Genomic DNA, 12,895 nt, shown 5'->3' on the forward strand with positions numbered 1-12,895 from the left:
AGTTTGTTGCCACTTACTGCACATCTGGAACTATTCATCAACGCTCAACTATTAGCAACATCCATCATATTTTTATGATCGCAAAATGTTGAAGCCACCATATAGAGGACCCACTATATTCTCTCCCACTTCTATAGCATTGCACACATTTAATGCCCTAAAAATGAAAGTGTTGGACTAATATTGCATTTATCCTTTACATCAGTGGTTCTCAACCTCAGTCCTCAAGTACCCCCAACGGGCCATGTTTTGGGAACTTCCCTTAGATAAAATAGCTCTTATTAATACCATGTCATTGATATTGATTTAAAGCAGCTGTTCAAAGTAAAGGAAAACATGGCCCGTTGGGGGTACTTGAGGACCACTGTTTTACACCCACTGAACAGTTTTGCTATAGTCATTTATTATGTTCACAGCACAAAAGTGGGAAATCTGGGAAACCAAAGAAACAATCAAAGGTTTGCCTACCGGACTTAATGAGGTGTAAGCCAAGTACTTCCAGAGGATAGGTGAGGGTAGGGTAGGCTGTCATCATGTTGTTACAGATCTTTTTTAACATTGCTTCTTCATGTGGCAGCTGGTAAAAGAAAAAAAAATTGTCATTTTTTACACTGCAAGACTTAAAGGGGTTGTAAACCTTCGTATTTTTTCACCTTAATGCATCCTATGCATTAAGGTGAAAAAACACCTGGCGAGGGCGTGCTGTCCCTCTGCCCGGGGTCCTCGGCACTTGAATGGATAGATTGATAGCAGCGCAGCCATTGGCTCCCACTGCTGTCCATCAAATCCAATGACGCAGGCATCGGGGCCAAGTCATACATTCAGCGGCTACGGACGCCAAATGCTGGACTCGGAAGTGCGCTCGCAAGGTAACCCCCGGGAGAGCGCTTTTCCTAGGGGGTTATCTGATGTGGGGAGGAGTCACGGGAGCCCCCGAGGGACCCCAGAAGTCGGTGATGGGGGCCACTCTGAGCAAAACGAACAGCACAGTGGAGGCAGGTACGACATGTTTGTCATTTAAAAAAATATATATTTGAAGCTTTACAATCACTTTAAGGCTATAAAGGTACAAAAATATAAGCCAAATATGGATAGTTTATACCCATTTTATTATCTTCAATTAAATGTATGAAATACACATCACTTTTCCCTGAATTGTTACGAGCATGCTTATTGCTTATATCAGTGGTGACCAACATGCAGCCCACCACCTATTAGGCAGAGAGCAGCAGGATGGCAGTGGGTGCCAGAGGCTGGAATGCTCCGAGTTCTACCACAGAGAAAGACTTTACTCTGAGACGTAATGGAGTAATTACTGCCCACAGCACAAGTAAAGTCCTGGCCTCAAAGAGAGAGAGCGGGGCATGGGAGTGTGTGATCAAGTAACTGATCACCAATGCTGGTGGGTTGAATTTTGTTGCTGCTGCCACCAATGTGGGGGGTGCATGTGGGGGTGGGGGAGGGATATAGGAAAAGCTGAACAATGCAGAAAGGGGACGATGGGGATATGTGGAGATGTGGGATGGATGCAAGCAGCACTGTAACTAAGCACAACTGGGGGGTGTAAATAGTGCAGTGCAGCTACCCACCAATGTAAGGAGGAGATTATTAGTATTGCACTATCGCTGGTGGTTATTAATGCAGCCACATGCTGGGGTTTTGACTGCGGCCCTTAACAACAAAAGCTAGGGATTTTAATTGTGGCCGCTGCCACCAGTGCTGGGGGTTACTATTACTGCTAATGATGGGGCTTATTTAATTCCCACTTCCTCTTCCGTGTGTATTGCAATGCAATGCACTGCACTACACAAAAATGTGATGCTATTGTGCAGCCCTCTTGAAATGCCCGGCACTGCGCTTGAGAATTCTGCAATTTTGACCACTACTGTGCTATACAGTTCAGAAATGGTGATTTTTGGGGGGGATTTATCCAAACCTGCTTAATTCATGAAAGGATCACTGTAAACTGAACACAACGTATACCTAGGACAATTGCAAAGTGTACCTAAGATATTTCAGTATGTAGTAAGCCTAGCCCAGGGCCTCAAATTTGGATTTATCTATAGAAGAACCACAGGGAGCTACTTAGGAACTATTCCTTTAACCATTTGCTGTCAATTATTTATTTTTCACACACATTAAAATTAGCATTTTTTGCTAGAAAATTACCAAAAATCTTATATTTTCCGAAAGCAGAGGCCCTGGAAAATAAAATGTTTTTTTTATGTCACAAGTTTTTGCGCAGCAGTTTATCAAATGCGAATGTTCAGGAAAAAAATACACCAAAATTAATTTAAGTGCACACAAACAATACCCAAGGTTTTTGGTAAAATATAAAAAATGAAAAACCTTCCCATATTTGTACTTACAAATGAAAGTACACTGTATGTTGCATTTTTTTTTCAAATATATATTTTATTAGTTTTCAAGGAAAGGGCAGAGCCCACAAAATACCACAATGGTACATGACAGAGGGGGTCGCAGCCTCCCGACATTATATCTTAATAGTACATATTATACTTGAAGGCTTGCAGGACAAGTTCTTCTTTATGATACTTTACAAAAATGTATGTGTTCCCTTTGTTACTCTGTATCAGAGCTTCAAATTCTATGGATACATTTAGAGACCGGCGGTCTATATCTCCAGTTGACCATCATGTCTTTCATGTGAGAACTTAATCACATCAGTCAGGAGACAGCAGCCAGAGAAGGGAAAGAGAGAGATAGAAAAGCAAGTAGTAGAAAAGGGAAGAAAAAAGAAGGGGGGGGGAGGGAAAGATGGGAAGGGAAAGACTGGGGGGGGGGGGACTGGGGGGGGGAGACTGGGGGGAGGGCGGAGGCATTTAGTTAAGTAAGTCACCCTGTATCAGATTGGCTGTAAGTTGTTGGTCAACATAGAATGGTAGGATTTGGGTTCCCAAAGAGGGATTTACCTTCTTCTGAATATTTAAATATATTCCAGAGAGTCCAAGTTTTCTTATAAGTTACTTGTCTATCTTGGGCCGTCATTATAAGATCTTCCATTCGGTTTATGTCCTCAACTTTCTGTAACCACATCAATGTGGTTGGTGGAGATTGTTGCTTCCGAAGCATGGGAATGCAGGACTTGGCTGCATTTGTTAGGTGGCGCAATAAGGATTTTTTATAAGTTTTGAGCGGTATGGTAGATATGTGAAGTAGAAAAAATGCCGGGTAGTTTGGGATCTGAAAATCAGTGAATTTTTGGGAAATGGAACGAACTGCAGTCCAGAAAGTTGTCAGTCTAGGACATGACCAAAACATGTGTAATATTGTTCCCTCCTCCTCATGACATAGCCAGCAATATTTTGACGTGTCGGGGAACATATGTAAGCGACTAGGTGTTAAGTACCACCTCGTCAGGATCTTGTAATTCATCTCCTGTATTTTAGTGCATATTGAGGATTTAAGGGAGAGACCAATCATGTTTTGTTTCTGGACTGCTGTAAAAGTACGTTGAAGGTCTGTTTCCCACTTTGTGATGCATGGTAAACTAAGTGGTTGGGGAGGTGTATTCAATAAGGTGTACATCTTGGATAGAACCTGTGGTAGCGGTTCTGTGTCCATGCACATTTCTTCAAACGTGATCAGGGGTCTAGTGTAATTTTGAGGGTTCGGGATAGTCTGAAGAAAATGGTGTATTTGTGCTGCGCTCCAAAATAAAAGTTTGAACGAGCCTGCCGGGTCCATTAGTTCTGAAATGGAGGGCCATTTATCTTGTTTCACAAATTGTGACGCTATAATGCAGTTGGAACTTCTTAATGTCTGAAACTGCACAGATGAGATCCCAGGGGGAAATTTGGGATTACCCAGAATCGGGATCAAGGGAGACGTTTTTGTCGTTAATGAGGTTTGTAACGTAGCCTGAAGGCATTGCTTTATAGTGTTTCCTATGAAAGGATGAGATCTCAATTCTAACGGAAGGGAGTCGTTGCACCATATCGTAGTCTGTAAAGGTATATTTGTTTGGTGTTGTTCTATTTGTGCCCATAGTTTAGAGTCCTTATGTCGGTGCCAATCTACAACCCTGCCTAAATGGGTTGCTTGGTAATATTTCCGGATGTCTGGGAGCGCTAGACCTCCATAGTGTTTTGGTGTGGATAGCTGAGATCTTGGGATGCGAGGGTTTTTATGTGCCCAAACGAAGCGAGTAAAAAGAGTTTGTACTTGTTTTAAGTATATGGGGGGTATCTTAATTGGCAGGGCCTGGAAGAGGTATAAAAATTTTGGAAGTAGGGAGGGATGGCATTTGGGAGGACGTGATGTAATTCTCTATCTCAGTAGTGGGGGGAATCACTTGTGGCAAGTTGTATAAATTAGAGTAAAACTGTTTAAACTCTTCAGTGATTTGTGCAGGTAAGGCTTCTTTTTTGCCTCCCTCTAAGGACTACTTTGTGAGCTTCCCACAGTATCCCAGGGTCACAGTCTGGTTGGTCATTTTCTTGAAAATATAGGTTTAGCGCTCAAGTCACGTCTGTCAACACCTCTGAGTTTTGCAAAAGGCTTTCATTAAGACGCCAAAAACGATGTCTGGGAGAGGAAGTATTCGACAAATGGTAGTTCAAAAATATAGGTGCATGGTCCGACCATGTCCTATTTCCAATGGAGGTCGTGTAGCTGAGTATGGGGAATCAGGAAGTAGTCAATTCTGGTGTATATCTGGTGCATGTGTGAGTAAAATGTAATGTCACATTCTCCCGAGTGTTGTAAGCACCAGACATCTATTAGTTGTGATTTGTGTAGCGTTTTAGCTATTCGTTTGAGTTGATTTGGTGGGATCGATGATCTACCCGTCGAAGTGTCTACCGATGGAATTAATGGTGTATTGAAGTCTCCCCCCACAATCAATTGTCCTTGCCTAAAGTCCTTTAGCTTCTCCAGAGCCTCTCTCAAGAATATAGCTTGTTGTTCATTAGGGGCATATATGGCTGCTAGCGTTACCATTACAGTACCGATTAGGCCTTTAAGGAAAACGTATCTTCCTGTCGGGTCTATCATAGAGCCCTGATGCTGCCAGGGAGTCTTACTTGATATTAATATAGAAACTCCTTTGGACTTATACTTTGGATTTGTGGAGTGATAGGTTACCGGGAAATATCTGCTTTGTAGGTACGGTAATCTGTTAGTTTTAAAGTGTGTCTCTTGGATAAAGGCTATATCTGTATGAGTCCGCTTTAAGTCATCTATCAGTATACATCTCTATTAAGCCCTTTTGCATTGAGAGACATCACTTTCATTTTGCTGGCCGCCATGTTACAGTGGGATGGGGGAGGGAGGAGGAGGGGAGGTAGGTTCAGGTCTAAAGGAAGGAAGAAGGGGGAAGAGGTGAAGATAGAGGCAAGTAAAGATAGAAAGAATAGACAGATATTAAACAAAGAGATATGAGATACAGACAAGGCCTAGTGTCTTGCCTGTTTTGTTCCCCCTTTTATTTCGGGGAATGTGTTCTTGCATATGACCCCCTGAAGGCAACGGTGTGTCCCCCAGGGGGATATGCTGACCTAATCGGGAGAGAGGTAGGACAAGGCTCAAAAGGAGAGTCTCCCGTCCACCCTCCCATCCCAGCATATCTGGAAGATATAACCATAAAAATACTATGCATCCTTATAAACAGGATAACAAACCAACCTATTATAACGAAACGGGTAATAGCTGTAAACGCCTTGTATCAACGGCTTAGTCAATGGAGTAGGTAACTTTACTGTGGCACCAAAACGTGTCCAGCAAACTGACCCATTTCCTAGTTACAACAACACAACACATCTTGAAACTTAAAACAAGGCATAAGTAACTTTATAAGTCACTGAAACATATCATTGCATTACCATATATCTTGCATCTAGAAGATGTCTTGCCTCTCAAAGCATAGTGTCATGGCTGCGGGGCGGTCCCATCAGATCTCCACTAAACAGGAGCCGACATTTCCACCCATGAAGCCACCAGGGTCAGGCTCCGCAGTCCATGACTTCCCCAAATCACCTAAGGGGAAGTGTCTATTAGCTTGGAATGGCTTTACTTCGGCTTCTGCTCAAGTGATATGGCCACCTATGCGAGTGTCCAGGGCAGTAGCGGGATCAACTGCAAAGTTTTGAGACAGTTCCGGAAACATGCATAAAGCTGGGCTTACCATCCCAATAGTTCCACAGGCCATGACAGCTCTCCCGGGGTGTTGTGTCTTCCTCACAGTCTAGTGGCCCACATTATGGAAGGAGCATCAAGCACATTATGTGAATTGCTTAAGGATAGCAACTGCAAAGGTAGGGATGAGAGTTTGGCCCCCCGGTGATGACGGTGGTATAGACCCCTTACTTAAGAAGTCTCAGGTGGTTCTCAGATCCCCGTGCAGTCGAGAAGGGCTAATGACATCTGATGAATGTTAGTAGCAATACAACCCATGCAGTGCCAAACATGTCAACAAAAGCGTTATTCCACATAAAATGTACGTGTTTCAAAAAGCCTGTGTCTCATGACTCACGTGCATCTTCTTGAGAAGGCGCTCTGGGTCGACGGCGGTTCCGCTGTTGCCTCGGGGGCAAGTTACTTCCCATTCTCGGCATGTTCGGGCGTCCTTGTGTTCGCGGGAGAGGGCCAAGCCAGTTGGGTACGTCTATAGGGTCTGTGTCAAGAAAAGTGAAAAGGGCTGGCAGGGCGTCCGGTCTGCGTAAAGTGAAGAACCTTTGGTCCTTCCTAAATGTGGCAGAGAGAGGATATCCCCAGCGGTACGTAGCTCCTTTTCGCCGAGCTAGGTCTAGTAGTGACTTCAGGATCACACGCCTCTGCAGGGTTGCACGAGAGAGGTCTGGAAGTATCTTTATAGTGACGCCGTCAAGTTCCGGGTCTTCTGTTTCCCAGGCTTTGCGCAGGATTCGTTCTTTGTGCACATAATGGTGCAATCTGCAAATGACGTCCCTTGGTCTCAGGGGGTCAGTTGGTTTGGGGCCCAGTGCACGGTGGATCCTGTCGATTACTATACGGTCTGGCAGATCAATACCTGGCAAGCTGCGGAAAATGGCGACCGCTGTATCCGCCAGGTCTTCAGGTCCAGTGGCTTCTGGAAGTCCCCGGAGGCGCAGATTATTCCTGCGACTCCGGTCCTCCATCTCCAAGTGCAGCTGTTGGTCCTGTAATGCCTCTGCATGTGTGTCCTGGCTCTCCTCCACAGCCGACATTCGGCGCTCCAGGGCCGCTAGGGAGATCTCCCCCGTCTCTATTCTAGTGGTCAGAGCACTAACATCCGCCTTCACTGCATCCATTTCTTTGCGGTGAGCGGCTTCCACTGTGGCTATAAGGGCCGCAATGTCTGCTTTGGTGGGAAGTGCCTGCAGGAGAGAGCGCACCCGGGAGATTGTGAGGGGGGTTGCGATTGCTCACCGAATCCAGAGCGGAGATCCGAGGGGAAGCCGGCATAGGTGTCTGCTGACTGTGTGTCCCTGTGAGGTGACGGGGAACCGCGTACAGCCTGTCTCCCTGAGTGCTCACCTCGCAGCGACACCATCTTGAGTTCCGGAGAGCCGAGGAGAGAAAGCTGGAATCGCCTTCTAAGTTCACTCGATGTTGGTGGCTGAGGAGTGGATTTAGTTGGTTTGTTGCTCTTCGCCGTTTTCTTCCTAGAGGAGTGCATAGTTTGAGTAATAAGCTGAATTAGCTGGGATAGGGGAGAGACGGCCGGGAGCTCAGCTACAGCACGTCTCTATCCAGCCATGTCCAGGCCACGCCCCCCGTATGTTGCATTTTATCTGTGATAATAAACACTTTACAAAACTAAAACAAAAAAAAAAAAAAAAAATTGATGTTGAGTCCAGTAAATACAATGAATATAAAAAGTCTACACACCCCTGTTAAAATGTCAGGCCTCTGTGGTGTAAAAAAAAAAAAAAATCAGACAAAGATAAATAATTTCCAAACTTTCTCCACCTTTAATGTGACCTATAAACTGTACAACTCAATTGAAAAACAAACTGAAATCTTTTAGGGGGGGGGGGGTTAAAAAATAAATAAATAATAATGTGGTTGCAGAAATGTGCACACCCTCTCATAACTGGGGATGTAGCTGTGTTCAGAAATAAGCAATCACATTCAAAACTCACATGTTAACCTCCCCGGCGGTATGATTATTTCGGATTTTAGGTGCTGAAAGCGGTACCATTATTTTGCATGGAAATTTGGCGTTTTATATTGTAGGTCTGTAAATCTTAACAATAACACACTTAAATCTGTCCAAACCAGAGTCTAGCAGATATCCCGGGTATGATAAAGTTTGAAACACAAAAACATAAATTATAATATAATAAATAAAAATAAATAATTAAAAAAAATTAAAAAAAATAGTAATAAAATAAATTTCCCCACAATTCACTATCGCTCAATTCTGCAAGTGTTCTAATTTACTATCGCTGTTTTCTAGCTGGTCTAAAGCCACTTTTGACGTAAAGGGACACTTTTTGGTTGCTATGGACAATCTCCAGTTTCCAGGCAGAAAGAACAGTGTATATCATGTAAAACTGCATGCAGGGCATGGGCCAGAGCACTGGGGACAAAAGGGATGTGAAATCATTTCATACAGTACTGTAATCTGTAAGATTACAGTACTGTATGTGTTATGATTTTGACATTTTTTTGAATTTGCCGCCAGGCTCCGCCCCCGTGCGTCGCGCCGCTCGCAGGGAACGGAGCCTGGCACGGAGAGGCTTCGGAGGAGGACGGAGTCCTCGGACACTGCGGGTGACATCGCAGGATCCCGGGGACAAGGTAAGTAACGCCGCCCCAGGATCCTGCAATGCGATCCCGAGTGTGGCTTGGGGTTACCGCTAATGGTACTGAATTTTAACCCCGAGCCACACTCGGGAAAACCGCCAGGGAGGCTACAAAGGAGTCTGTATACACCTGCCATCATTTAAAGTTCCTCCAATTAACCCCAAATAAAAAGTTCAGCTGTTCTAGTGGGTCTTTCCTGACATTTTCTTAGTCACATCCTAGAGAAAAAGCCATGGTCCGCAGAAAGCTTCCAAAGCATCAGAGGGATGTCATTGTTAAAAGGTATCAGTCAGGAGAAGGGTACAAAAGAATTTCCAAGGCATTAGATATACCATGGAACACAGTGAAGACAGTCATCAAGTGGAGCAAATATGGCACAACAGTGACATTACTAAGAACTGGGCGTCCCTCCAAACTTGATGAAAAGATGAGAAGAAAACTGGTCAGGGAGGCTGCCAAGAGGTATACAGCAACATTAAAGGAGCTGCAGGAATATCTGGCAAGTACTGGCTGTGTGGTACATGTGACAACAATCTCCCGTATTCTTCATATGTCTGGGCCATGTGGTAGAGTGGCAAGACGGAAGCCTTTTCTTACGAAGAAAAACATCCAAGCCTGGCTAAATTTTGCAAAAACACATCTGAAGTCTTCCAAAAGCATGTGGGAAAATGTATTATGGTCTAATGAAACCAAGGTTGAACTTTTTGGCCATAAATCCAAAAGATATATGTTTGGCGCAAAAACAACAATATACATCACCAAAACAAAGAAGAGTGGGCAAATATTGCCAAGTCAAGATGTGCCATGCTGAGAGACTCATACCCAAAATGAGTGCTATAATAAAACCAAAAGGTGCTTCAACAAAGTATTGGTTTAAGGGTGTGCACACTTATGCAACCATATTATTTGTGTTTTTTATTTTTAACTCCCTCCACCTAAAAGATTTCAGTTTGTTGTTCAACTGAGTTGTACAGTTTATAGGTCACATTAAAATAGGTAGAAAAAAAAAGTTCTGAAATTATTTATATCTTTGTCTCATTTTTTTACATCACAAAAACCTGACATTTTAACAGGGGTGTGTAGACTTTTTATATCTACCGTAGATACCAAACATCTCAAGACTCTCACGCCTGTGAAATGGCGACAAATTACAGTACCTAAAATGATTTAAAGGAAACACTTTCAAAGCCTTTACAGTTTATGTGTAAAGTTATTCACGAATGATGGTTCTAGAATTATTGCTTTCACTCTGACTTTCACAGAAAGTCCACACATGTATGGCGCAAACACGGTTTACATACTGTACATGTGCTGGACCTAGAATAATAATATATATATATATATACTTTTTTACATTTTATTAATGTATTAATTTATTACACACACTTTTACATTTTTTTTTCATTTAACTTTGTTGTCATCACAAGGGGACAACCCTTTTCACCACTGTAAAAATGGTCAGGTCAGCGGTACAGCCACCCTGATTACTTTAAAGCCTAGTACACAGGGGCTGAATGTCGGCTGGTTCAATAGAAACTGGCTGACAATTGGTAACCGAAAAAAGTCTGCTGACCGGCTCCCGGTCAACGCTCTCACCCAATGGCTGAGAGTGCTGACCAGAGTGTTCTGGCAGGGGGCCTTCCCCCTGTCAGAACACAATAGAACAGCAGGGGAGATTGCTGTACTAACATCGGATTGTTAGTACAGACACTTTCCGACCAAAGCTGTCAGTTTTTTTCTCAGTTTAACCCAGCAAAAAAACTAGTGGTGTGTACTAGGCTTTACTGAAGAACTGATCGGTGGCTGTAAGAAATATCAAGCTCACGACTTCAGCTGCAGTCACAAACTTGTTTTACCACTTTCTGACTGAAGGTTTTCTACATTCGGCAAACAGCAAGTGGTTAACGATGTCCATCTCAGCTCAATTGGATCCTCCGATTTTCAATGAAACATGATGAAATGAAATCAAGTCATCAAATCACATATATAATGCTCCAGAATAGACATATACAAACTAATATAAGATGTACCTTAGACAAGCAGAGAACAAAGTCCTGATAAAGTGCACGGTGCTCTTCTCCTGGTACCTCTTCCAGGAAGGAAATGGCATTTTCAAAGGCATTTAAGAGCTAGAATAAAAGCAGGTTGCATATTATCTTAATGAAAGAAGTTGAAAAATAAAGTACATTTGCTAAATAACTATCTGCAATTTATTTTCAAGTGTACATTGTGTACTCTTACAGTACACCATAAAAACACCCAGGGGAATTCTCAAAATAAATCTAGCTACAAATAATTGTAAAGATGTGGCAGGCTTTGTACGTGCACCTTTCCGCAAAAGAAAAGCCCACAATTTTTTCTGAAATAACTTGAAACTGACAAGTAATTGGCATACATCATTGTTTATTCTGTATTTAATAAAAAAAAAATATTATATATATATATATATATATATATATATATATATATATATATATATATATATATATATATATATATATATATATATATAGTCTTTGCTTTTAATTCAAGAGAACATTTTAAACAATAAAACAAATGAAAAATGGCATGGTCATGAATCCCATAGCCTAATATTTAGTTGCACATCCTTTAGAGGCAATCACTGCAAACAAGCAATTTCTGTAGCTCTCAATGATACTTCAGATGCCAACAGATAATTTGATCCACTCTTCTTGAACTGCTCCAGCTGTCTCAGGTTTGAAGGATGCCTCCTCCAGGCTGCATCTTTTAGCTCTTTCCATAGACACTGGATAGGATTCAGATCAGGGCTCACAGAAGGCCACTTCAGATAGTCCATCATTTTGCACTCAGCCATTCTTGGGTGCTTATAGCTGTATGTTTTGGGTCATTATCTTACTGGAGGACCCATACCCTGCTACTAAGACTGAGCTTTTTGACACTGGGCAGTATGTTTCAATCCAGAATTTGTTTATAGTTTTGAGATCTCATTGTGCTCTTCCCAGACTCAAGGCACCCTGTACCAGATACAGCAGAGCAGCCCAAAAGGCAGCTGAGCCTCCACCATGTTTCACAGTAGGTACGGTGTTCTTTTCTTTAAATTTGTATTTTTTTCGTCTTTGAAAGTAGAGCTGATGCGGGTCTGGGTCTTTTCCTTCAAGCCCAATGTTGCTCTGAAAGCCATGGACATTGACCTACGAGCTCAGATTGCATATCATAGAAATTTCTTCTTGGCTTTTTTTTTTCTACCATTTAAACAATCCTTCTGTTTAATCAATGGTTGATTTTCCTCTTGCAGCCATAGCCTGGGATGTTGACTACACTTCCATGGACTTTAAATCTCTAAATAACATTTGCAACTGTGGTCTTAGGCACATGAAGTTGTTTAGAGATGGTCTTATAAAGTGATGGAAAAAAAGTATTTGATCCCCTGCTGATTTTGTACGTTTGCCCACTGACAAAGAGTCAAAAGTTGTTACCTGTATAAAAGACACCTGTCCACAGACCAAAGAGCAGTCCAAGGATGTCGGGGACAAGATTGTAGACCTACACAAGGCTGGAATGGGCTACAAAACCAACGCCAAAGCAGCTTGGTGAGAGGGTGACAACAGTTGGTGCGATTATTCCAAATGGAAGATCCACAAAATAACTGTCAATCTCCCTCATTTTGGGACTCCATGCAAGATCTCACCTTGTTCAATGATAGTGAAAATGGTGAGGAATCAGCCCAGAACTACAGGGGAGACTCTTGTCAATGATCTCAAGGTAGTTGGGACCGTAGTCCCAAAAAAAACAATTGGTAACACACTACGCCGTGAAGGACTGAAATCCTGCAGCGCCCGCAGGGTCCCCCTGCTAAAGAAAGCACATGTACAGGCACGTCTGAAATTTTCCAAAGGACATCTGAATGATTCAGAGGATAACTGGGTGAAAGCGTTTTGGTCAGATGAGACCAAAATTAAGCTCTTTGGCATCAACTCAACTCGCCGTTTTTTGGAGGAGGAGGAATGCTGCCTATGACCCCAAGAACACCATCCCCACCGTCAAACGTGGAGGTGGAAACATTATGCTTTGGGGGTGTTTTTTTGCTAAAAGGGACAGAACAACTTTACTGCATCAAAAGGGACAATGAATGAGGCCATGT

At 42.8% G+C, this 12,895-nt stretch overlaps 1 protein-coding gene across 2 annotated transcripts in view; it reads right to left on the reverse strand.

Annotated features, from left to right (window-relative positions):
• Nucleotides 1-12,895, reverse strand: part of SKIC3 (SKI3 subunit of superkiller complex) — a 214,149-nt gene that overhangs the window by 161,643 nt on the left and 39,611 nt on the right. For both annotated transcript variants that reach the window (XM_073624527.1, XM_073624528.1), the window contains exons 7-8: nucleotides 10,803-10,901; nucleotides 469-577 (exon numbers count right to left, since the gene is read on the reverse strand). In XM_073624527.1, the coding sequence (XP_073480628.1) occupies nucleotides 469-577; nucleotides 10,803-10,901 (208 nt within the window). The remainder of the gene's footprint in view (nucleotides 1-468; nucleotides 578-10,802; nucleotides 10,902-12,895) is intronic.

Source organism: Aquarana catesbeiana, linkage group LG01, assembly GCF_042186555.1.
Source record: "Aquarana catesbeiana isolate 2022-GZ linkage group LG01, ASM4218655v1, whole genome shotgun sequence".
Classification (NCBI taxonomy): Eukaryota; Metazoa; Chordata; class Amphibia; order Anura; family Ranidae; genus Aquarana; species Aquarana catesbeiana.